This window comes from Nyctereutes procyonoides, unplaced genomic scaffold, assembly GCF_905146905.1.
Source record: "Nyctereutes procyonoides isolate TBG_1078 unplaced genomic scaffold, NYPRO_anot_genome, whole genome shotgun sequence".
Taxonomy (NCBI): Eukaryota; Metazoa; Chordata; class Mammalia; order Carnivora; family Canidae; genus Nyctereutes; species Nyctereutes procyonoides.
In genome coordinates, this window is record NW_026575136.1 from 35,305,975 (window position 1) to 35,332,542 (window position 26,568).

The window sequence follows — 26,568 nt, forward strand, 5'->3', positions numbered from 1 at the left end:
CAGGCAGGGAGGAGGCTGTGATGGGGAGGCGAGGGGAGGTGATGGGGGGAGGGGAGGCAGGGCCCAGTGTTGGCCCTCTGGTATTTCTTCTGATGAGCCCACTAATCCCATGACTCCAGTGCTGCCCTCGCGACCTAATCAACTCCCAAAGGCCTTGCCTCCTTGCACCAGCACCCAGGGCATTTGGTTTCAGGACAAGAATTCATCGGGGTGTGGGGAGGGGAGGCTGGGGGAGCCACAAACAGTCCCCGACAGAAGCTCTCTACCGGCCGCCAGACTGGTGACATGCATCACCCTCTGCTGTGGACATTGTCAAAGGACCTACACCTGGGCCCACATGAAGTTCTGCTAGACGTGAGGCAGGGCCCAGGCCCCCTCCACCCGGTAGCCCTGGGTTAGCATCAACCCTGTGTGACCAGGGCCTAGGGACTGTCCTCGTAGCTCACAGTGAGGTTATTAGACAAAGAGGGGCAGGAGCCTTTACAGAGAAAGGAGACCAGGAGACACTGAGCGAGAAGCAGGCCTCATATCCCTCCCCAAGCCAGCCTTGTGGCTTCAGATGGCTGAAAATGACCAGTCACAGGGCTCTCCAAGTATGCCACTCACCCACGTGTGCTCTCATTCCATCCTTGGCACCCCTGATATATGACACTACAAACTTCAATGTGTTCACAGATGGAGAAACTGAGGCAAGAAAGGTCTGCCAATGTCACAGCGCTGATAAATGGTGTTAACTCAGAGCTTTAGCTCGTCTGATCCCTGAGCTTGACCCCTAGACCGCGGGAGTACAGGGACACTGGCGGGTCCAGAGCTCATGGAGAAGCGGAGGGAGGGGCAGGCATGTTCTGATGTTCCGAAGTTCAGAGACCCCCTGGCACTCCTGATCAGCTGCCCCCTCAGGAAACTCAAATGGGGACCTCAGCAAATACGTGCACTCCCCGGTCCCCATCTTCCCGTGGGATCTCTTGGGAAGCTCAGCTCCAACGCCTCGTAGCAGGGTAAAGTACGCTCCACCCGGAAAATGCAAGGAGCAAGGCTAAGGCCAATGTCAGGCCTTGGGCCAATGTTGAAGACTTGTGCTCGGATACCAGAGCCTGAAAGCTGAGACAACTTACACGTGTTCCCATCCAGGGTGGCATGTGTTCACCCACAGCTGGGGGCCCAGGCAGGAAAAGTAACGGCTCCTGTATGTGGTCCTTGGATTCAGAAAATTCAAGCCAGGGGCACCTGGGGGGCTCCGCTGGTGAGGCGTCTGCTTCCGCTCAGATCATGATCCCAAGGTCCTGGCATCAAGTCCTGCATCATGCCCCTGCTCAGCAGGGAGCCTGCTTCTCCCTCTCCTTCCACCCCTCTCCCCTGCTTGTGCTCTCTTTCTCTCTCAAATTAATAAATAAATACTCTTAAAAAAGAAAAACTTCCAGCTAAACTCCCCCACCACCCCCAACTGCTCAAAGAACAGCTTCTGAATCAATTTTTTTTTTTAAAGAACAAAAGCTGTTTTTCCAATAATTTAACATCCCAGGCATTCATCCTGAGTGTTCCCGGGAGGCTGGACAGGCTGGTGTTGATCATGCTGCTGAGGCAGGCTTGGAGGACTTCTGGGAGGTGGCACCTCTGTGAACTGCTTGCTACTCCCTCCCTGTAACATCAGGCGGCCATCTGACCTCTTTCTGACTGGCTTTTATCACACAGTCCATAGCCACCCACAATTTCTGTGCAGTTACGGCATGCCCGCTGGAACTGTACAGGGCCTACAATCTGGAGTCGTTTCATCAAAAGATAATTTCAATTATAATGTTATCAAGATACACGGTGAAAACCAACTTCTGATGCACCAGCTGTACTGATTTGGGTAAAACCTAAAAAGGAAGAGCCTGCATCTGCTGAACCTCCTCCTCTTTGAGGACACAGCTTAGGAGAGTTCTTTTCTACTCTGCGTGTTATCAAAACAAAACACAGAAATCATTTATGGAGACCTTTTCCTGCAAGTAGGGCAGTTGCTCAACCAGATAAGCCTGAAACAATCTCACTTGTCACATTAAAAATGTTAAATACTGACACAACAGAATTTGTTCATTGTATTACATAAAAGCATTATTTTGCAAGGGCTTAAAATTAAAAACAAAACAAAACCCACATATAGTTTAGGAGTCACTGGCATTTCATGGAATTTGCCGGGTGGGATGGGAAGGGAGGGCTCGTGTCTGTGTGCGTGTGCGTGTGTGTGTGTGTGAGAGAGAGAAAGAGAGATAGATGGGGTGGCCAGACACAGGGCATAAGGCTCAAACTGCTGTTTTCAGCAATAAGAACACCATTGTGTCGGATAATTACACGTTGCATAGTCTCCATGATAAACAATAACATTTGCTTCCATTTTGGTCTAAATGAAAAGGAACATTTTCCCTTTCGCAAGCCAGCTTTGCTGCCCAGCCAGATGGCTCAGAGCCCACGCTAATGAGGGGCTGCCATCCCAGGGTCAACCCGCAGGAGACCTCTTTGCTGTCATGTTGCAAAAGCCAATTGTTTTAGGAACACAGACCACAAAACCCCTGCCCCTCCCTTGCTTGCTCACCCTTCATTTCATGCCTGACTTCATGGAAATCTTGCTGCAGAGAAGCTGATTAGTGGTTCGCAGGGTTCAAAGAGACCGTTTCCACTGCAGAAAACCGCTGTGCAGAGCACAGCCCTGGAGAAGCCAGAGTCTTTGCTCAGTAGACAAGAGCCGGTTCTCCTTTCCCGTAGAATCTACCAGTCCGAGGGCTGTGCATCAAACCTGTTTTAATGTAGTTCTGCCACAGAGGGGACTTTGTAGGTTTTCCCTCCTGCCAAAGACTACAAATGCAGGGTGAGGCATCCATATGCAGGATCGGAGGGCCCTTACGAACCCTGCCAGTGGTGACAGGTTGGGGGGGCACTGCAGGTGACAACAGGCATTCACACAACAGTGCTCAGGACCCACAGAATGCAGACCAACTGGCACCTGGAGAAATGCATCCAAATGAACACAAGTCTGCAGCCCCTTTTTGTCCGCACCCGGAAGGCGCGGGGCAAGGAAAAGAGAAATAGCTTGGAATTCGTCAATCTGCGATTGTTTTTAAACTTCAGATCACTTTGTCGTCTTCAATTTGTAAGCCATCAACCATTTCCTTTTCCTCTCCTAGCGTCTTTCTCAATTGACCAGCTGGTTATGTGTGGCACACCAGCTTCCTCCTGGGTGTGCCGTAGAAAGGAGTCCCTTCCCAGGGGACCCCTGGCTGGCTCCCGGCAGTTTCATCCACCTGTTCCAGGAGGGACCTCGTGTCTCAGCTCCTGCAGGAGAGCTTCACCAGGGCTCGAGGACACCTGCCAGCATGGCGTGTCGCCTAGGGCTCTGTATTCATTCATGGACAGGCCGGTCAGCCTCTGACCCTGCTCGAAGTCCATGCCTAACCTCGGCACTTGCACTATCTCCAATCCTCAGGGCAAGTCAACACAGTGCAAACAAGCCTGCAAGTCCCGCTCCAAAGGCAGATGCACTGGGGTGAGCAGTCAGGTGCTCCCTAAAACACTGTCCGAAAACTTCTTCAAATGCAAACTGCTATATGCTGTCTTACACATCCTCTCCTTACACATTATGTTTCCTAAAGATGCAACTTTTTTTTTATTGTATTTAATTCCAAATTCCAGCCAGGCAAGCTGTCCCCATGGGCAGGCTGGGGAAAGCACCTCTCTCTACCCCAGAGCCTCACACACTCACCTGCTCATGTTCATGCTCACGCTCACACACGCATGCAAGTGCACCTATGCAAACACCTGTACTTGCTTGTGTGCACTTTTTGAAATGCAGCCACGTTTGCAGGGAGGCCAGCTGGAATCCCTTGCTCCCAAGGATGAGCACCAGCAGCTCACACATCAGGAGAGCACAGAGACGGCTCGTGGAAGGGGTGGGGGGGGCATTTTCAGGGAGGACCATCTCCTCCTTATGACAATGTGGAGGGGGTCCACCCAAGGCCACGGCAGCAGCTACTCCTCTGCCTCCTGCAGTTCCCTCTGCGTGGCTCGGAGGAGACTCCGAAGCTTCCAGAACACGTCAGAGGCTGCTCTCGGGGGGCTGCGGGCCATGCTCCGAGGGTTGGCGCACTCCTGCACCGCGTCCCGCAACTGCCGCTGCAGTGGGAAGGGTATGGCCCAGCTCCCCAGACTCGAGGAGAACCAGTGGCGGAATATCTTGTCGCAGATGACCTGTGGGAGGGCAGACAGGGCAGTTAGAGTGGGCTGCACCCCGGCCCCACCCTCCCCTGCTGCAGGGAGGCCTCCTCCCACAGCGTGGGCCTGACCCCAAAGCGGCCTCCCCTCCAGACCCCGAACCACTCAGCACCGGGAGTCGAGGCCCCGTCCAGCCCCGGAGCAGAGGGAAGGGTCCGGGTGTCCGTAGAGACAGGGGAGCAGGGAGTCCCGGCAGTGACCCCTGGGCTGCGCCACTGCGTCTCTGAGATGGGCTCGCTCACCCCTAAGAGGGTCACCACACGCGATGACCACCTGACAGGGTTGGCCCGGGGTCTGGTGACGTGTGGGTGAGGAGCAGCCAGCACACGCGACCGCCCATTGAGACGCCCGTGGAGAAAAAGGCTGTGCTGGAAGGGACTTCGAAGCCCTCTGTGTCAGGAGCAGGAGTGAAGAACTAAGCCGCCACCTGGCAACCCGTGAGCAACAGGGTCTGGAGGCCCAATGCCACAGATCTCACACCCCACGGAAGCCACGGCCGCTCCCCCCACCTTTCCTGGGTCCCTCTCGCCGGGCCGCCGCACCCAGAGCTGCGGAGTTAGTGGGCTTTATGGTTCTGTGTCACCCTGGCCCGGACCCACTGAACAGAGGCCTCAGGGTGGTAAAGCTCCTTCTCACGGAAGACAGGTAACTAACTTCGTTTCCCAATCCCTGCAAGGGCAAGGATTCTTTTTAAAAAACAAATGATCTTAGTTGTGCAGTGATGATACATCCGCTAAAATGTTAAATGTTCCCAATGACACACCACACACAGTCCTGGGCCTCCATGTTGCTCCTGACCGTCAGACACTGCGCCGGCCTCTGGGAGGCGACCCCTTCCTTGACTTTCTAGAGAGAGTATGTGACACACAGGCCTGTACATGCTCCCCCTTCTCTCCCACTTTGCATCAAAGGCAGGATATTACACACCGTTCTACGGCTTCTTCCCATTTAACCAAATATCAGGGAGAGCGCCTTCTGCGTTGATTCTTGTACGGATTTCCCAATTGCTCAAATGGCTGCACCTCATGAGTGTGGATAGATCATAAATTATTTAACTAGCTCCCTATTGATGAAAATTGAGGTCGTTTACTAACTTTTGTTATTATGAGGAATGCTGCAATAAATATTTTGCATAAATGTCATTTTCACTTTGCACATGCAACTAAATTTCTAAAATGGAATTTCTGGGCCGAGGGGTATGTGTGCATTTTTTGTTTTGGTACATATTGCCAAATTGACCCCATGAAAGTTGTACTGAGATACATTCTCACAGTAAAGTATGTTGACAACACCGGTCTCCCCTACTGGCCACCAATATGTGCATTGTCTTTCATTTTTGCCAACCAATGGGTGAAAATGGTTTAATTTGCCTACTTCTTAGCAATCAGGGTGAAAGCATTTTGTGCTTCCTTTTCAGTGAATGGTCAAGTTAATGTCCTTCGCTCACATTCCCATCAGATTGTTGGCCTTTTTTAAAAGATTTTATTTATTTATTCATGAGAGACAGAGAGAGAGAGAGAGAGAGTCAAAGGGAGAAGCAGGCTCCATGCAGAGAGCCCAATGTGACACTCTATCCTGGATCTCCGGGATCACGCCCTGGGCTGAAGGCGGCACTAAACTGCTGAGCCACCTGGGCTGCCCTGTTGGCCTTTTTCATATTGCTTCATAGACACTCTTTGTTTTGTAAGGACATCATCCCCTTGCTTTGACTGACTTCCTGGAGAGTGGACTCTGAGATGGAGGTTTGCAAGCAGGGATTTATTGAGGTGTGTGCCTGGGAATTACACCTCCATGGGCCTGAGGGAGATGGAAATAATCCTGCCTTCCTTACAGAGGCCAGGGACTGGGTTTTGCGGATGCCCCTGCTCCCACTGACCGATCCACAGATGCTGTGCCTGGCACCTGGAGAAGCCATGGCAAAGGAGCTTCGGTGGGGAAGGACAATCCTGGGGGCACTGTCTGAGCCTTGACAGCAGCTGGAGCACAAGGCCCCCCTTGCCCTCTACTCTCCTGACCCGTATGAATAACTGCAAATATGTTGCTCATTTTCTCATTTAACTTTTTTTTTCTAAAGATTTTATTTATTTATTCATGAGAGTTTCTCATTTAACTTTTAAATATTGCTCATATTTTGGGGGGATTTTCTTTTGTTTTTTTCTATGTGGATTTCTTTCAAGATAGTTAAATCTGTCACTTGTTCTTCCTATGGCCTCTGAGCTTTGGTCCAAACTCAGAAAGGCCTTCCTTACTCTTGAATAATATCTAAAAATTCTCCCAGTTTTCTTCTGGTACATTTAGGATTGTATTTATGAGTAAAGACTTGAGCCCTCTAGAATTTAGTCAGCAGTGAAGCAGAAGCAAATGCAATCATTTGTTGTGCCTGGTTACCCGGTGACCAGCACTATTCTCCCACAGCCTGGCCACCTCCTGCATCCCGATAGCTACCTGTCTTTATGTCAATCTCTGAAATTTAAAAAATTCTTTTCCTTTGCTCTTCAATCGGGGCAGATATATATATATATATATATATATATATATATATATATATATATATATATAAAAATTTTAACTTAGAAAAGTAATACATTAGGAAGAGATGGGGGCCCCAACATTGGCTCAGCAGACCGCTTCATCCATTAGACCCCCATTGTTGGTCATTTGCCAACAACCCATAGGGGCAGGCAACAGGCACAAACGACCACCCCCCCACTGAGCACATCCAGCCTGAGTGGCATGGGAGGGGTGACTAGGCCACATGAACGGGGTGCCACAGCACAGAAGGCAGTGGCAGCTCCAGAAAACAGTGTCCCCCAGCCCACGTGGTGGCTGCTGCTTACCTGTAAGTTGCTGTTCACTCTTTCTGCTCCACACTTGTTGACTTGCAAATCACACTTTGAAAAACAGTCAAAGAAATTACAGTCTTCATCTCCTGTGCAATTCTGCTCGAGAATTTCCCTCATTTTAGGTTCAAAAAAGGCCATGTCCACATCGATGGCCACCACCTGTAACCAAAACAGCACATGGCCATCAAAAGGACTCCAAGGCTCAGGGCAGTGGGAGCTGGCGCATCTCTGTTCCCCACTTGCAGTGCAGGTGCCAGCAGGTTGCGGGATCACAGAACCCTACCTGCCGGAAAGAGGAGCCCAGGCCATGCTGCAGGGCTCTTGCTTTATTCACACAAGCACGTGGCATCGACCATATTGCAAGGCTTTTGTTGCAAAAAGGACTTTTGCTGGTGAAAGCCTAGATTTGGAACTATGGCTGGAAGTATCATTTTTCAACTTTAAATACTTTTTCAGCTTTAAAAGTAGAATCTCTGAGGGGCACCTGGGTGGCTCAGTCGGTTGAGTGTCCAACTCTTGGTCGGGTCATGATCTCAGGGTCCTGGGATCCAACCCCGGACCCAACCCACTCAGTGTGGAGTGTGCTTGAGGATTCTATCTCTCTTGCCCATCCCCTGGCTCTCTCTCTTTCTCTCTCTTTCACACACACACACACACACACACACACACACACATAAATGAATCTTTAAAAAAATATATAATCTCTGAAATGGCTTAAAAATAAATTCCCCCTCCATTGCTGTATCACTTGGGTCTCTGACCCTCAAGGATCAGCATTATAAAAGCTGTGAGACACAGATAATTTATCCCCATAAATATAAACAATGAAGGAACTGACGTCCCAGAGTCTGTAAGTGTGATGGTGAAAGTGGGTGGCGGGACCTATGCTGTCTACTTACAGCTTATCTGTGACCCGAGTCAGCTGGTTTCCTACTGACTCGTTGGATGGACACATGGCTGCAAAAGGCAGCATCAAATCTCTTGCATGAGGGTTGATGCCTGTGGACCCTGATCCAACAGCATCAAATACTAAATACCACTGTCAGTGTGAGCACGTGATTGACTCCCTGGAATTTCAGATTTATCTTCTTGGCTTCAAACCAACTAGGCTTCAAAACCAGTAATACCATCTACATTATGCAGATTTTCCTCCACCACCTGAATTTTTTAAAAATAATAATAATAAAAAGGATTATCTCAAACCTGATAAAACCTGGAGTCTGCCCAAATCAAGCAGTTCATAGCTTCAAGGTATTAAAAAAGCTTTCTGAAGACTTGATGAATTTTCTGGAGCCGGTGGCGTCTCACAAGCCTTCACAGGCCACCCTCCAAACGTGAGCCCTTCCTTCTGCCTTGGGTAGCATCTCAACGAGGGCTCCCTGGCTGGGGTCCATTTCCTCTGCAACTCGGCAGAGTTAGAAGCTACATTCCCCAGTTTGGGATTTTTGTTTTTCACTCAGGAGGGATGCCAGTCGGTAGTGAACTTCCTTGGGAATGATTCAGTAGAACAGAAGAGAGAAAATAATCTCTTTCAAAATATATGGAGAATAATGAAAATGAAGAACAGGGAAGTTTTCCCTACTTAATAGCTTTGCTTAGTTACTAATTCAGGCACAACAAACAGAAATTACTATTTTAATCCATTTCTCCTATTTAGCCAAAAGAAATAGCTACCTTAGCTAATACAGGAAAAATATACTAAGGCTGTGCTCATGAATCTATTGTCTTTTTTTAAAGATTTTATTTATTTATTCATGAGAAATACATAGAGACAGAGGCAGAGACACAGGCAGAGGGGAGAAGCAGGCTCCCTGGGGGGAGCCCAATGTGGGACTTGATCTCAGGACTCCAGGATCATGACCTGAGCCAAAGGCAGATGTTCAACTGCTGAGCCACCCAGGCGTCCCAGATCTATTGTCTATATAATTTATTGTCAGGGCTCCAAGGTTCCCTTCTTTCCATCCTTTCTGGCAACCTCCCATGGCCCCCACATGTCCTTTCAGCTCCTGCGACTTTTCTCTCCCATTTCTGATCTTTCCCTTCTCATCTCCCAGGGAGAGCCAGATTTATTTTTTAATTTTTAGCGTGCAGTGTAGAAGGGATTACAGCTATTGTAAGCATTAACTCTACGCATCTAAAATAAGAACAGGAACCAAGCCCACCAAAAAACCTGCACAGGGTTTCTTCAATCATGTTAGGAGAATCAGCACATTCTTCCTGCAGGAATCACCTAACTCACATCTTCATCAGACTTTATGCTGGCATCCGGCTAGAAGGGGCTGAAGAGAACTGTTTCCTCCTAAGTAGGAAACACGTCTGGCTAAAAGGAGCACCTGCTGGAGATGGTTTGGGGGCATGAAGCAAGGATGTTTCCCAGGTATTCCTTTACAACCACTGGGTAAATTCTCAGGACCTATAAGTGGGGACTTATAGAGAAAGTGAAGGACTGCAAGTCTCTGAGTCGCACCCCCAGAGTGTCGGACCCAGTAGGTCTTGAGGGCAGGGGAGGGCAGACAGAGGCAGATAATTTGCATTTCTAACAAGTCCTCTGGTGATGCTCATATTGCTGGGTTTCACTTAAAGTCGTGAAATCATAGGTAAAGTTAACTTCTTGAATGTCCATGTCTGTGAGGAGGTCAACAATGGTGGGGTTGGCCAAGGGGGATCTCTGTCCTTCCTCCCCCACAGCCACCCCCCCCAGAAGAGCTCAGGCAGAGGAAGGCCCTGTGTGCCCCAGCACGGTCCACAGGGTGCAGTCTGGGGCCAGGGCAAGAAGTGCAGCTATTATTTCACTGGACAAATATTTCGCATCCATTACGCACAAGACACTGGAAGGCATAACTCTAGGGCAGTGCACAAGCCAGCAACATGCCATGTTTCCCTTTCCCCAAGGAAGACCTGTCAGCCCCGCCGCCTTCCTACAGCCTTTCCCGGGAACTCAGCCCAGACAGCTTCACAATCCCCTCAACTGTTGCTGTGCCTGTTGAGTTCCACTCACTGACACTCCATGACACTTGTTGTCAGATGAGTCCTGGTCCTAGAACTGCCAGAGTGAACACACCACACTTCCTTTCCCAGGGCCCTGGGGTGCCCGGGTTCCCAGGACTTCTCTGAGAAAGAGAACGGTGGTCCTTCATGTCCATCACATAAACTTTCTGCTCATGAACTAGGGAAGCTTGGCTGGGACTTCACCTCAGAAAAATATGCTGGCGGGGTCCTGGGTGTCCCTCCCCTTCACAGCTTGGAGCATGGCTAGGGGTATTGTGGAGCTCAGGATGTTGCAGACGGAGCTGAACTCTTCCAGAGCTCACCACCCAGCGTGCAGACCCTCCAGGAACTTCCCAGAACCTTCTGGAACCTCTCAGCTCTTTCCCTTCCACACTTGGGGCCACCCCAGCTTATCAATCTCTCTGGAGCAGCCAGGGACAAGGCGTCAGGACCAAGCAGTTTGGGCAACTTGCTGCCCCACTCTTCATGGTGACAGAGGCTAGACTGGAGAGGGGTTTACACAGGGGGCAAATTTTGTTTCCTAGCTTTCAGGCTGTTGTAAGAAGGCATTCCTCTGCTTCCTGCTGCGGTAGGTAGTACCAGTAGGTAGTACCTGGCCGGCAGTAACAGAACCCTCCCCAACAGCCGCCTTCCCAGGCCTACCCCACACCCACAGCTACTTCTTAAGGGGTCCCGACACGCACCCCAGCACAGGGTAAGGACACCTGTGTTAGGGCACCCAGATCGCCAAGGCATTAACCTGACACTTAGGTTTAGCCTAGCTGGAGGGGATGGGGGGGAATGACGAGGGATATGGGAGGGGGTTAGCTCCTAATAAAACACTGGAGTTCCTCCTGCTGCTTCTCCACCACACTCAATTCCTTGTGCACCTGCATGGCCCAGAGGGGAGGCAGACTTCACCTACCCCACAGAGCAGCACAGAGGCAGACACCTCCCCCAGGCAGGTTTCTCCCCTGGGAGAAGGCTCCCGAACTCCAGCTGTCCCTCTAGAGGTCTTACCCACAGAAGGGAAACCATCTAGAACCTCTGCAGGAAGAAAGCACCAGAAAAAGCCTCACACCATCATAGAGCCTGGGCACTATGAAAACAGCATCCTCCAACCGGCTGCTGTACAAAAGCCCCCAAAGGCCACCTTTCTTTGTCATCCTCTGTGGCTCCTTGTCTCCTGAAGATTGTTTGCTCCACTCGGCAAGAGCTTGCTTCCAAGTTAGGTCTAAGAAGCTGCTACGCTGCTTTGGAGAAACCAGAACAGCCATTAGGGAGGACAAACCTGGCCCTGCAGGGTCCCCTGCCCCTGCCCCTGCCCCTGCCGTAGGCGCCTTCACTATCATTCCCCGCCCTGGGTGCTGCAAGGTACGCGGGTTCTTCAAATCCTCTCAACGCCCCCCAGGGAGGTGCTCTGGCAGGTCCGGGGTGTCCAGGCCGGGAGGTGGCACACGGTTGCAGCGGTCTCCCAGGATTGCAGACACCCCCTCCTAGATTCTCTGCCCACCCCCACCCTCCCGGGGCCACTCACCGTAAAGTCACTCCTGATGGCAAAGTTTTCGGGCTTGACATCGCACAGGTGCAGGCGGTGAGCAAAGTCATCCTCGAAGTGGCTCACCATGTCCAGGAAGCTGAGCGCCATGTCGCTGACGGCCCTGGCCTGGCCCCGGCCGCCCCGGGGGACCCCCGCGGCCCCCTCGAGCGGGAAGAGGGCCCGGTGGCGGGGGCTGCCCGCGGCCAGGTACTCCACGGCGTAGAAGTGGCCGCAGGAGCCCAGCACGGGCAGGGCGTGCCGGCTCAGGTCCTGCAGGAGGCTGAAGAGCACGAACTCCTCCTGCTGGAGCAGGGCCCACAGGCTGGCCAGCTGGCCCCGCCGCCCCCGGCCCCGCCGCCCCGGCCACAGCGGCCCCAGGCTGCCGCCCGACAGCTCCAGGCCCAGGGCGTTCCTGACCTCGCCGGCCACCAGCAGGTGCAGCTCTGCCTCCAGGGCGTCCGGGCCGCCCTCCTCGGCCGCGTCCTCGGGCAAGCTGAGCGGCTGGAAGCTGGAGAAAGCCTCCTCCTTGGACTTGAGGATGATGGGCCGGCCGCGCCAGGTGGCCTGCAGCACCTTCTTGCCCCGCTCGTAGTACAGACAGCGCTGGTACCGCAGCTGCCCCGCCACGCACAGGTCCTCGCAGAGGTCGCCCACCAGCACCCCGCCCTGGTACTCCTGGCACTGGAAGGAAGGGAACAGTGGGTCACAAGGCGGGAGGGGCCGAGTGGTCCACTGGGCAGGGAGAGGTGGGTCCCTGCACGCAGATGCTCCTTGGCAGCTGTTGAGACAAACCCCACGCATGTGAACGTCATGGGCTGAGTAATTAAGTGGAATCATTCAAAGAGTGTTTTATATTTATCACATCATTCAAGCAGGCCCAGGTCTTCGGGATCAGGAGGCCCGGTGAGACATGGGGCCCCGCCACCCCGTCCCCATTCTGGCCACGTGATGCCGGAAAGGCCTTTCACCAGCTGGTGTCACTTCCTTCAGCTGCAAAGGCAGGGCTGGCCAGGCCAGGTTCTCGACGCTGGCCCCACCACCCGCCCTCCCTGGGGAGACTTGAACGGCCAAGTCACACCTTGGAAGGTGGGTCCCCAGCGAGCCTCACCTGGTGCCAGGGCCAGCCACGGCAACGACCCTCTGGGCAGGCAGCCCCTCGGCCTGCTGTTTGTGACTCCAAGGGGTGTGGCCTATAAAGCCAGGGGATCTGGAAGGACTACAGGGGTTCCGAGGAGCATCCTCTACAGGACACAGGAGTTAGAAGAGGCCTCGTGGCTGGTTGTGTCACCAACAACAGCTTTCAGAACACAGGAGCCCTTCTGGAAGTGAAGGGCGTGTTGGGTGCCTGGCGGCGGAGAGGAGGGTCCGGGAGCCCTCAGATGGGCTTTCTCCTAAACTTCAGCAGCTCTCAGGATAGGTGCCACACGAGGGGACCCAGTGACTCCCCCACACACAACCACCACCTATAAACATCCCTGAGAAGACAGTCAAGCCAGGCCCTGGCTGCTGGTCCTGCCAGGACGAGGACAGGAGGGAGGGCAGAGCTAGAGCAGAATAAAGTGAAATGGAGCATTGTTGCTCTGTTCTTTTTTTAATTTTTCAGGAAACCTAAGGGCACCTGGGTGGCTCAGTGGTTGAGTATCTGCCTTTGGCTCAGGGCATGATCCCGGGGCCCTGGGATCGAGTCCCTCATCAGGCTCCCTGCAGGGAGCCTGCTTTTCCCTCTGCCTGTCTCCGCCTCTCTCTCTGCCTCTCTCATGAATAAATAAATAAAATCTTAAAAAAAATATATTTCAGGAAACCTAAACCCCTAACCCCATTGTTATAGGGAGCTTCCCTCCATCTGTTCCCCCACAGATGTGTCTTTTCTTCCTAGAAGTTCTGCAGCACAGGAGACAGGGGCTCCCCTTCATTCTCACCAGATGATAAGACAAAGGGAAGCCACCACACTGTTTCCTTCACTCTATCTTGTGCGCTATAAGTGCCTTGAGTGACCAGCTGCAGCTGAAGAGCAGTAGAGACCATGGGATGTGGCCAAGAGTCACAAAGCTCCAACCCTGGCCTGGCTCTGCTGTGACATCCTGAGCAAACTACCCCACCGCTCTGAACCTCTGACTCCCTCCCTGCATCACCTGTCTGCCTCCCTTGCTCGGTTTTTGGACAGGTGGACTGAGAAAAGTATGTGAAAACCATTCATTTATTCAAGCACAAGGCATCACAACATGGCCCTCCAACAATGGCCAGCTATATGATTGCACACTTTCCAGACACTCTGGTCCCTTCATGCTGGCCCCCTTTGTATCATAAGCAGCTCAAAGTCAGACGACATACTTCCAATGCCTGGGTATATGAACAATTCCAAAATCCTAAAAGCTCTGAAAACTACAACTTTTTCATGACTCATTGAGACTCATGTGGTACTAAAGCCCAACTGAAAAGTTGCAAGTCTGTAGTCTGAATGTATTCGACTCGGTGTGAATTTCCATACCTTACACTGCAGAATGATTTTGTATAAATACCAACTGTATTCTGTATAAATGCAGAATGCATTTGATTACTGGTTCTGCTTCGTATGCAACATATAAAGTAAATGATTCATATTATTTTTCTAATGCCCAAAAAAGCCTGACTTCAAAAAACATGCCTGGTCCCCAAGTGTTAAAGGACTGTGGACCTTTATAAACACTCTAGTTTAATTGTTCCAAGCATGCATTACCAAAATGCTTATTTTTATATTTATTTATTCGTGAGAGACAGAGACAGAGAGAGAGAGAGAGAGAGGCAGAGACACAGGCAGAGGGAGAAGCAGGCTCCATGCCGGGAGCGCGACGTGGGACTCCATCCGAGGTCTCCAGGATGACGCCCTGGTCTGAAGGCGGCACTAAACCGCTGAGCCACCCAGGCTGCCCCCAAAATGCTTATTAAAAAGAAATACTCCTAGTTCTTAAAACAAGTATCTGGAATTTCGGGACCATTTCAGGCCTTAGCTGGACAAGAGCCGGAGAGACCCAGGCCACGCCATCTCACCTGATCCTGAGGCTTTCGGCTGAAGGAGGCTCCCAGGATCCATCTCTCCTCTGGGGGTTTTCAATCTTAGTATTATCACCTTGGGTGGTGGGGGTGTCACACTGACCAAACACAAGGATGTGCGTGGTCATGAATCTGACCTGGAGCTTGGGAATGCCACCTTGTTGCTGGGCTGCCTTGTTGTCTTTGGCAAACAGACACCCGTGATTAAACTGTGTTAATGAACACCCACAAAACTGCGTTAAACACACGTGATGCTGTGTCCATCTTGCAATTTAACGTAACACAATGCTGGTAAAATGCCATCCTTTTAATTCCAAGCTTTGGGGTCAAGAAATGAGTGTTGAAAAGATCAGGACCCTTTGAGTCACTCACTCTCTGCTCAGAATTGCTTCCATTTTGCCCCTTGTAAGAAATAGCAGCTGACTCAGGCTCCCGGAGACCTCTCAGAATATTCTCAGAGGGAAGGTGGGGATGAAAAGGTGAAGTGTTCTAGATAAGCAGGAGCAAAAAAGATATGAATGATGGAAATAATGTGGGGGGCATTCATTTCCCTTGTTGGTGGTTTTTTTCCTACTCTATCTTGTATTCGCAGAATCTCACATTTCTTTAGTAAAACGGATCAAAAAACATTTTTAAAAAAATTTCGGGGATCCCTGAGTGGCTCAGCGGTTTAATGCCTGCCTTCAGCCCAGGGCGTGATCCTGGAGACCTGGGATCGGGTCCTACTTCGGGCCCCCTGCATGGAGACTGCTTCTCCCTCTGCCTGTGTCTCTGTGCCAATCTCTCTCTCTCTCTCTCTCTCTCTCTCTCTCTCTCTGGGTCTCTCATGAATAAATGGATAAAATCTTTAAAAAAAAAGTCCTTTTAAAGCACCCAAATTCCTTTTTGCATGATTCCAAATCATTTGATTCAATTCCATAGACATTTTTGGAGTGTTGTCACATTTAAAGTCTAATAAAAAGTGCTTTTGTATGAAGTACAGAACAGGAAAAGAAAAGCAGGTGACAGAACCGGTCTGGTGGGAGGAGGTGAGTCCTGAGCCGAGAGCTTCAGAATCCTGGGAGAAGCCAGGGTAAGAAGGGAAGAGGCAGACGGGGTCCACCGCATTGTAAGCGGGGACTATGGAGGCATCGATCACGACAGCCCAGGGCCTTTACTTTCATCCCTAACTGTGGCTGAAGTTGCCACAGGAGAGACAACTGTGGGCTCATAAGACAGCTCCACTCCTCTGGGACCGGGAATGGACAAGGCCTCGCTGCTTGGGCCACACCTGGCCACCTTCAAATCAACAAAGTATCTCTCCCAATGTAACCTGGCCTATGTGAGCTGAGCTACTTTCCAACTACAGGTACCAAGCTCAGGAGCTCACAGAACAGAGGCGGTTGCCTTCCAAACTCATGAATGACAGCTGAGTATGACCTGTACAGGGGTAGGTTCACAGCCACACTTGGCTCTGGGCACACTGGGTTTGCCTCCCATCTCTGCAGACCTAGGAGCTGGTGGCTTCTGTCCAGGTCTGTAGCATGCTGATACAGGGTCACAGGAGACCTGTGAAGGTCAACCAAGGTCACAGATACAGAGGACCGGGTTGTCTCAGTGGATGCTACTTCTCTCCTACCCTCTGCAGCCCTGGCCATTAAAAGGCAGAGGGGGTGGGGGAGGCGGGAGGGCAGAAGGGGGTGCGGTGGGCAGGGAATCCTGTTCCTGGACAGATGCACCTGAGCCCAATTTAGAAAGCCTAATTGCAGTGTGCCTAGCAGATGGGGGGTGGGGGTGGGGGCAGTTCCACTGCAGGAAACAAGCTGTGCAAAGAGCCAGAGTTGCAAAGTAGCCTGGTGTGTTCAGGGGCTTGGAAAGCAAAGTTAGTACCAGTAACTGTGTGTGACAGACTGAGCTGTCCTATGAAAAACTGCCATGTCACTGCCAGATAAAAATGCTTCTACCCTGCAAGAGCCAGATCAACCTTCCCCAGGGGACAACCCGCCTTCCCCAGGGGATCCTTGTCTCTGTCTTCCACCCCCAGCTCCCAGCCCGACAGACTCACTTGCACTGTCCTCTCTCCCACCAGCTCCCCACAGCACAGTGTTTTCTACAAAACTATCCTGCATTGATGATATTGAGTTTAAATCAAATTAAAATCTATACGGTTTTGCCCCTGCAAATTTGGATGGCAATTCCCAACAGGAGTTACAAGATATTTTGAACAATGGTATCATCATCGAATTGATCACAGAGCCTATCACTTTTGGAGGGGAACGTTATTTGGGGTGTCTTTCTGAAGCTTAACACATTAAGATATAAGTGCGCCTCCTGCATGGCTTATGGGGTGCAATGTCGTGCATCAGAAAGGCCCCAAGTGGAGGAAGGTGCCCAGAACCCCAGAGGGCCTGCCAGCTACCATAGGGGAGGTCTCAGGTTTATGACCAAACTTCTGGTACCCCGTCACCTCGTTCGTCATAGGGGGTAATTTACACTAGAGCAGGGTATACACAGTGTGGTGATTACAGAGCTGCTCTCGTCACCATCCTTTTGGATGATGTGCTTTTGGCATTTCAGTTCCTACTCTCTTACAGAACGTAAGATTCACCCACTGAGGGGGGGGGCGGGGCAAGATGGCGGAAGAGCAGGGTCCTCACATCACCTGTCCCCACCAAATTACCTAGATAACCTTCAAACCATCCTGAAAATTTACGAATTCGGCCTGAGATTTAAAGAGAGACCAGCTGGAACGCTACAGTGAGAAGAGTCCGCGCTTCTATCAAGGTAGGAAGACGGGGAAAAAGAAATAAAGGAACAAAAGGCCTCCGAGGGGGAGGGGCCCCGCGAGGAGCCGGGCTGAGGCCGGGGCGAGTGTCCCCAGGACAGGAGAGCCCCGTCCCGGAGGAGCAGGAGCTGCACCAACCTTCCCGGGCGGGCGGAAAGGGGCTCGCAGGGAGTTGGAGCAGGACCCAGGAGGGCGGGGATGCCCTCGGGCTCCCGGGGACACTAACAGACACCTGCGCCCCGGGAGAGTGCTCCGAGCTCCCTAAGGGCTGCAGCGCGCACGGCGGGACCGCCGGAGCAGCTCGGAGGGGCTCGGGCGGCGGCTCCGCGGAGGGGGCTGCGGGGCGGGAGCGCGAATCCACCAGCGCAGGCCCCGGAGCACAGGGCGCCGGGACACAGCCCAGGATCCGGCCTCCCCGGGACAGGCAGAGGCCGGGAGGGCCCGAGACAGCGAGGACGCTCCTGCCCCGAGCTGAGCAGATCAGCGGCCCCGCCCCGGAGCCTCCAGGCCCTGCAGACGGAGAACCGAGAGCCCCGAGCCCCGTAGTTCCTGTGGAGGCTGAATCCAGGCTTCCAGAGTTGCCTTAACAACTGCAACTGTTCCTCCTGAGACCTCACGGGGTAAACAACCCCCGCTGAGCCCTGCAGCAGGCAGGGGCAGAGCAGCTCCCCCAAGTGCTAACACCTGAGAATCAGCACAGCAGGCCCCTCCCCCAGAAGACCAGCTGGACGGACCAGTGATACTCCCCCGTGTTCCAATACAACTTGTTTTTGGCCACTCTGCACTGAGCAAAATGACTAGAAGGAAAACCTCACCTCAAAAGAAAGAATCAGAAACAGCCCTCTCTCCCACAGAGTTACAAAATCTGGATTACACTTCAATGTCAGAAAGCCAATTCAGAAGCACTATTCTACAGCTACTGGTGGCTCTAGAAAAAAGCATTAAGGACTCACGAGACTTCATGACTGCAGAATTTAGATCCAATCAGGCAGAAATTAAAAATCAATTGAATGAGATGCAATCCAAACTAGAAGTCCTAACGACGAGGGTTAACGAGGTGGAAGAACGAGTGAGTGACATAGAAGACAAGTTAATGGCAAAGAGGGAAACTGAGGAAAAAAGAGACAATCAATTAAGGGACCATGAAGACAGATTAAGGCAAATAAATGACAATTTGAGGAAGAAAAACCTACGTTTAATTGGGGTTCCCGAGGGCGCCGAAAGGGACAGAGGGCCAGAATATGTATTTGAACAAATCCTAGCTGAAAACTTTCCCAATCTGGGAAGGGAAACAGGCATTCAGATCCAGGAAATAGAGAGATCGCCCCCTAAAATCAATAAAAACCGTTCAACACCTCGACATCTAATAGTGAAGCTTGCAAATTCCAAAGATAAAGAGAAGATCCTTAAAGCAGCAAGAGACAAGAAGTCCCTGACTTTCATGGGGAGGAATATTAGGGTAACAGCAGACCTCTCCACAGAGACGTGGCAGGCCAGAAAGGGCTGGCAGGATATATTCAGGGTCCTAAATGAGAAGAACATGCAACCAAGAATACTCTATCCAGCAAGGCTCTCATTCAAAATGGAAGGAGAGATAAAGAGCTTCCAAGACAGGCAGGAACTGAAAGAATATGTGACCTCCAAACCAGCTCTGCAAGAAATTTTAAGGGGGACTCTTAAAACTCCCCTTTAAGAAGAAGTTCAGTGGAACAATCCACAAAAACAAGGACTAAATAGATATCATGATGACACTAAACTCATATCTGTCAATAGTAACTCTGAACGTGAATGGGCTTAATGACCCCATCAAAAGGCGCAGAGTTTCAGACTGGATAAAAAAACAGGACCCATCTATTTGCTGTCTACAAGAGACTCATTTTAGACAGAAGGACACCTACAACCTGAAAATAAAAGGTTGGAGAACCATTTACCATTCAAATGGTTCTCAAAATATACCCTAAAAACTACAGAACACTTCTGAAAGAAATTGAGGAAGACACAAAGAGATGGAAAAATATTCCATGCTCATGGATTGGCAGAATTAATATTGTGAAAATGTCAATGTTACCCAGGGCAATTTACACGTATAATGCAATCCCTATCAAAATACCATGGACTTTCTTCAGAGACTTAGAACAAATTATTTTAAGATTTGTGTGGAATCAGAAAAGACCCCAAACAGCCAGGGGAATTTTAAAAAAAAGAAAACCATATCTGGGGGCATCACAATGCCAGATTTCAGGTTATACCTCAAAGCTGTGTTCATCAAGACAGTGTGGTACTGGCACAAAAACAGACATATAGATCAATGGAACAGAACAGAGAACCCAGAAGTGGACCCTGAACTTTAAGCTCAACTAATATACGATAAAGGAGGAAAGACGATCCACTGGAAGAAAGACACTCTCTTCAATAAATGGTGCTGGGAAAATTGGACATCCACATGCAGAAGAATGAAACTGGACCACTCTCTTGCACCATACACAAAGATAAACTCAAAATAGATGAAAGATCTAAATGTGAGACAAGATTCCATCAAAATCCCAGAGGAGAACTCAGGCAACACCCTTTTTGAATTTAGCCACAGTAACCGGAGAAGGACAAACAGTGTATGTTCTCATTCATTTGGGGAATATGAATAATAGTGAAAGGGAATATAAGGGAAGGGAGAAGAAATGTGTGAGAAATATCAGAAAGGGAGACAGAACATAAAGACTTCTAACTCTGGGAAATGAACTAGGGGTGGTGGAGGGGGAGGAGGGTGGGGGGTGGGGGTGAATGGGTGACGGGCACTGAGGGGTACACTTGACGGGATGAGCACTGGGTGTTATTCTGTATGTTGGTAAATTGAACACCAATAAAAATTAATTTATAAAAAAAAAAAAAAAAAAAAAAAAAAAAAAGATTCACCCACTGAAGCTATGCTGGTTACCAGTGTTGGAGTGAGTCTGCAGGATTTTTTTTGCATGTGTGTGCCTCCTAAACAGGGAGAAGAATTCACCTAGCATTTTTTAACAAAACAGTGAATTTAAAATACAAATTACAAGTTTATGAGCTAATTAAAAATTGCCATCTTGGTAGAGACAATAGTGAACTTATTTTATGAGCAGCACATCCTCCTGAAGTAGCTATGTTTTAACTCAATAAAAGTGGTTTATGCACTTTAACTCCGTGTTTAAAATCACTTTTCTCTGAATACAAGGAGGAGCTGCCAGCATGAAGACGTGTGCACTTCTGTGCCCGAATGTGTAGGCATACAAAATCCACAGGTATCATGTTTTAAAATAAACTGAAAAAGAAGTTAATAAAGTCTCCTTGAAGTTGACTGGCATTTTTTTAATTACTTAAACTCAGGGTGGATTTGTGTTTCCAGACTGTCTGCATGCACACAAACGCACACTCCTAGAATTCTCAATTCTGGTAGGAATGTCTTAGCGGCTGTTCCTAGAATCTTTCCAGCTTGTATCATGGTTCTCAGGCAAAAACAAAACCTGTCCACTGAGTCTGGGAAACTGTTGACAGGGTCTCAAAGGTCATGCCTAAGGGCTGGGTTTCCTTTTGTGTATTTGTTTTTGTTTTTAAGGAGCATGAAGTCTCTACGTGGTGAGCAACATAGCACAGGATAGAACTCCTTTCCTGAGCAGTTAGCTGTGCGCTGCAGAATCTCCGAGCATTTAGCCAGTCTACTGTGCAACCCCTCTTGGCCCCTGGATGGCTTAGAAGATACGCATTACAAACATGGCCAGAGCACTCAGGAAAGTAGAGTCATTCCCTGCTACAAAATCTTTCTGGATGCTGTAGTCCCCCTGGGGCCATGGGTTTCTACCACAGCAAAGAAAGATAAGCCTGCCCTATGAAAAAGCAATCTCCACTGGAGGCAACTAAATTAAATCACATCAAGACCTAAAGAGCCAAAAGGGAGTTAAGCCTTCTGACTAACAGAGCCTATGAGAATATTTTTGAGATGCCTTGAAAATGATGTGTGGTGGAAGGATTAAAAAAAAAAAACCTCATTGTTACTCAGGGTTTTCATCATTGGGGAAGCCACCTATTGTCACAGAGTCCCTACTGTCACACTGGACAGGAGTCTCATACTGGCTGCACGACATACCAACTGTGTGAATCAGGATAAATGACACTACCTCTCTGAGGCTCAGTTTTGCCATCTGTGGCATGAGGATCATGTAAGCGCATCCCTTGCAGAGGTTACTGAGGGGATGAAGTGAACCAACACAGGGAAAGTTACATAGCCCAGGGCCTGCCCAGAGTCAGCACAGCACAGCAGCAGCATCTATCTCTCTGCCTCTGTGTGACAAGCTCTGCCTGCAGAACCGGGAGCCAGGCTTGGTGAGTGTAACCCTCACCAGCCTGGGATGGGCCCTGACACAGCTCACTAGAAAAGAAGGGCTCGAGAAACCATACAGAGAAGTCAAAGATGGCTTACAGATGTCTTGATTATGAGATGTGCTGAGAAGCCACAGCACAAAGGAACACAGCAGTCTGACTCAAAAAATCCAAAGCTAGAAGGTCCAGGCCTCAACTCCTTGGAAAAAGTCCTGTTGGCCCTTCCAACTCTCTCCTCTTCCAGGGCTACGAAGTGTGCTGAGCTCCTTGGGCAGCCGGGGTGCCGCATGAGGTGGTGCCAGCAGGCCCGGCTCCCAGCTCCTGAAGCTCTGCACCTGTGTCTACAGGCTTCCCCTGGGCCACCGGTGGTACCTGTCACCTCGAGGCCCAAGACACCAGCAGGAGTTCAGGGCTCCCCTGGCTCTGCCGGGGAGGGAGAGGGCTCTCTCTGGCTCGGCTGCAGTGACGCCCTCTGTGCTTGGTATTCAGAGGGAAAGCTAATGAGGGTCTGGAGAGCAGTCAGGAAAATCACGGCCAGTTTTCTTATTAAGGACAAAAGCCAGGCAGAATGAATTGAAAGTGCTTGGGAGCCTAGAGACAGAGGGTCGATTCAGCTTGAGTCCTGGGCGGCTACAATGCCAGCCTCTGCGTGGCAGCCAGGGCCCAGCAGCGTCTGGGTTGTGCAGACCGAGGTGCTGTTCAAACCCGCACTAGTTCACAGAGTGCTGGAACACAGTGAGCCAGGGTGCTGGGCAGAGCGAACACCCACAAATCCAGAATGGGGAAGGTGAAAGGGGACGAGGCAGGAAGAGAGGGAGAGAAAGCCAAGCCCTGAGCACTTGTGAGGAATAACGGCCTTGAACAGGGTGTCCAGATGATGCTCCTCAAAAAATCTGTTCACAGAGACAACACCAGATGATCTCCAGGAAGATAGACAGAGGCAGTATTTCAAATTGTTCTTTTGGCAATAGGCAAGATTGGGAGCCTTCGGAAGCAGAGCCCATATCTTCAGCTTCACGTCAGACTCAAAACAACCCCAGCTGGCTGCCATTAGAGATATATTGGTAGAGCCTCTAACCACTCTAACCAGAATCGGGTTTAATTTATGAGCTAGAATGCTGGGAAAGTTATGATTAGCAATTACCTAAATTATATGAGGCCATATAATTTCCATTAGTCCTTTTCCCACTTCACCAAAGATAAATAAATGAAAATAGCATTTTTCTTTTAATGCAAAAGATTATATTATTTTTGTAAACAGGTATTCCATCCTGGAAAAAAAAAAGCTATTTTTCCTCATTAAAATTAGTCAATCAGTCCCCCAAAAACAGAGGTGGGGAAAGCCTCATAAAGAGAATTTTTGTATGGGCAGCTGAGAAAGTTGATGAATTGTTGCAAGGTAAAGAAAACTTGATAGCACTTCAGCGTCACAGTCCATAGATGATTGATAATAGATGACTGAGAGATAGGATGGAGGGGATCATTGATGAGGGTCCCACTGGCATTATGATCAGTTCATAATGATACATGTCAGACTCAATTAGGGAATATCATTTCTTTTAGTTTGTATGTTTCACTCACTTCTTTAATTTTTCCAATCTCACTTAATTTTTTTTTGATTTTTAGGCTATGAAATTTTGAAAACCTAGAATCTCAAAAACCCCACTCATACGTAAGCAATTGGCCTGTGAACGTCCCATCGTTTTTTGAGGATTTCTTAGAAAATAGGTAACTTTTCACAGCAAATGCTTGGGTAGATGGCCACTGTTTTAGGAAGCGAATACTCGAGTGAGAAACCAACCGGACAGTAGCTGCCCCCGTCTTCACCTCTTCGGCTTTCCTTTCAGGGATTCCTACCTTCATCCCAGCCTCCTAATGCGCATAATCTTCCGGACCAAACGGAGAGACCGAGCAGCGGCCACCGTTGGGAAGGAGCGGAGGAGCCTCCGGGCCCAGCTGGGGCAGCGGCCGCGGCCGCGGAGGCTGCGTCTCTACGTGCCGGCCCCGCCGGGACCGCTCCGGCCCCCGCCCGCCAGGGGGTCGCCGCTGACCGCGGGACGGGGGTGCGCGGCCCCGCTGCCCCGAGCGCGCTCTGCCTGGGGCCCCAGCGGCCGCGCGGGCGGCAGGGGCGCCTCCACCCGTCCGCGCGGGGCGGGCGAGACGCGCCCCGGCTGGAATCGCAGAACCGCCGCTGAGCGAGGGCACGGCCGGAGAGGCCGAGGCGCGCTCCCCGCCCCGAGCCCCGCCGCAGCGGCCGGGACGCCCGGAGCAGACCTGCGAACTTTCGGGGCGCGGCGCGGGGCGGCGCGGGGCGGCGGGAGAGGCGGGAGAGGCGGGGGAGCAGTCGGGCAGGAACATCCTGGGACAAAGGACCAATTTTGGCGACAGGGGAGAGACCCCTCCGCGCGCCCACGGACTCGCGGGCAAGAGACCGGGTCGCACGCACCGGGCATCGCACGCACCGTGTCGGGACCCCCCCCCCCGCCGCCGCCGCCGCCGCCGCCGCCGGTGCCACGACCGCGCCCGACTGCCCCGCTCCCGGGGCCCGCGGAGGGCGTCCCGGCCCCAGGCCCCCGGAGCGCGGCGCCGGGCAGTGCGGCGGGACCTACCAGCGCGGCCAGGATGCGCCGGCTCTTCTCGTCCGTGCAGCGCTCGGAGAGGACGCCCGGGTGCGCGCGGAGCAGCAGCGCGGCCGCCAGCACCCAGCCCGCCGTCCACGCCGCGCAGGCCAGCAGCGCGCCCCGCCCGCACCGCCCGCGCCGCCCGCAGCGCCCCGGCCGCCTCCGCGCCATGACCCGCCGCCCGCGCCCCGCGCTCTCGGGGCGGCTCCGCGGCCCGGCCGGCCCGGCGGGGGAGGGGGCGCGGGGGAGAGGCCACGCCAGGCGAGGGGGAGCCCGGCGGCCCGGCGGCCCGGGGGTGGGGCAGGGTGCAGGGGCCGCCCGCCGCTCCGGGGTCCGCGCGCCCACCGGGCAACGGGGTGTCCGCCGGCCGCCCCGGTCCGCGCGCCGCGCGCCCTGCTCCACCCGCCGCACCCACCACCTTTCCCACTTTTTTTTTTTTGCACCTTTTTTCCCCCAAGAAGACCAGTCCCCTCTTAAACAGAATCCGCAGAACCCGCGTGGATTTAAAAGCCCCCCGCCCCCGCCCCCGCCCCCGCCCCCGCCCGGCCCCGGCCGTTCAGAGTCCCGGTTCCCTTATTAACACATCTTTAATTCAGACGAGCCCTCCGCGCCCCTTCTTCTCGGGGCGGCCGGAGCCCGAGCTCTCTGCAGACCCCCGCACCCCTGGGTGCTCTCGGCTGCAGTCTGCCCCCCCCCCATTGACCCCTCTCTGAGATTCCTCTCTCCTCTGAAACCAACTTGGGTCTCCTCCGGGCCCTCCCGGGGGTGAGACCCACCCCCGCCCGCAGCGTGCCTAGAGCCAGGGTTTGGGACCATGCGGACGTCTTGGCGACACCCCCTCACACACATACATTTCCCGCGCAGCCTTCTAACCCACCGCGGGGCCCAGGATGCCAAACGACGCCAGGGACGGCCAGCGCCACACTCTTTTTTTTTTTTTAAGATTTTTTTAAATTTATTTATTCATAGAGATGCAGAGAGAGAGAGAGAGAGAGCAGAGACAAAGGCAGAGAGAGAAGCAGGCTCCACGCAGAGAGCCTGGCATGGGACTCGATCCAGGGTCTCCAGGATCAGGCCCCGGGCTGCAGGCGGCGCTAAACCGCTGCGCCACCGAGGCTGCCCCAGTGCCACACTCTTGAAACGTTTCCGCTTACCCCGGCTGGGGGTGGGGGTGGCGGGGAGCATGCGTTCACTAAATGCCGCTAAATCTCTATTTATGTATATTTGTAACATCATCTGGGGGAGCAGCTTCCATGTTCAAATCCCAGTCGTTATATAAAATAGGCGGGCGCCTCAGCCAACAGAGCTGTCTCTGGTTCTTGCCAGCCCTCTCCACGCCACCCTGGGCTGCTCCTCTGTTCCCTGGAAGGCTTTCTCCTCTAAGGAGGGTCCGAGGTGGGTGGTGTCCTAGGAGGTGAACTGTCACAGCTGAAGGCCTCTGGAAGCTGCCCCCCCTGGGTGGCTCATGCATTCGCTGTGAAAGCTTATTCTTCGCTGGTTCCCTTCCAGCCCAGAGCAGATCACCCTCCTGCCTGGTCTGTAGCCGAATTTCCATTTCTGGGTGTAGGAATAACAGGAACTACTCCAGCCTGATAAAGCACTCAGTGATCGTCCCTGGGGAACTGGTTTCTTAACCTTGCACATTCTGCAACTTACCGTTTAACCTTCATGGCTTGCTGGTAGAAGTCTCTAGAAATTGTGAAACATCGAAATAACAGAGGCCACCAAGTGAGCACTTTAGGTATAGGGCCAGTGTTCCCTGATGCAACAGACACTCAGATCTGGGGGTCACTCAGATAGCAGTGATGTGAGCCAGAGTCCCTCCTGCCACTGCCACCCTGCTTCCCAGGGTACACCCCAACAGAAGCCCTGCTGGGAGGATTTTGGTAAGCTGGCCATATCATTTCAAAATAATTGTGGAGCCCGGAAGACATCAGAGGCTATTGCTCTAAAATCTTGACCTGATGGTGCAAAGTCGATTCCTTTTCCCAAGAATCTGGAGTTCTGGGGCAGGAAAAGAAGGAAAAATGAGGTAAAGACGTGTGATCACTTATCCTTTACAACCTTGGGATCAAAATCACAGGAGGAAAACAGAACTTGAAATCAGAGTTAACAACGTTGTGATTTGCAAAGGTAGCTTTTACTTTTGTTAAGGTTTTAAGCATGTCAATCACACTTCTTTGGCGTTTTATA

At 51.7% G+C, this 26,568-nt stretch overlaps 1 protein-coding gene across 1 annotated transcript in view; it reads right to left on the reverse strand.

Annotated features, from left to right (window-relative positions):
* Nucleotides 1-2,120: 2,120 nt before the first annotated feature.
* Nucleotides 2,121-26,568, reverse strand: part of LOC129495472 (divergent protein kinase domain 1C-like) — a 42,603-nt gene continuing 18,155 nt past the window's right edge. Inside the window, exons 7-11 of the mRNA XM_055302999.1 lie at nt 26,032-26,064; nt 24,364-24,847; nt 11,614-12,297; nt 7,083-7,247; nt 2,121-4,221 (exon numbers count right to left, since the gene is read on the reverse strand). Coding sequence (XP_055158974.1) covers nt 4,003-4,221; nt 7,083-7,247; nt 11,614-12,297; nt 24,364-24,847; nt 26,032-26,064 — 1,585 coding nt within the window. The 3' untranslated portion in view covers nt 2,121-4,002. The remainder of the gene's footprint in view (nt 4,222-7,082; nt 7,248-11,613; nt 12,298-24,363; nt 24,848-26,031; nt 26,065-26,568) is intronic.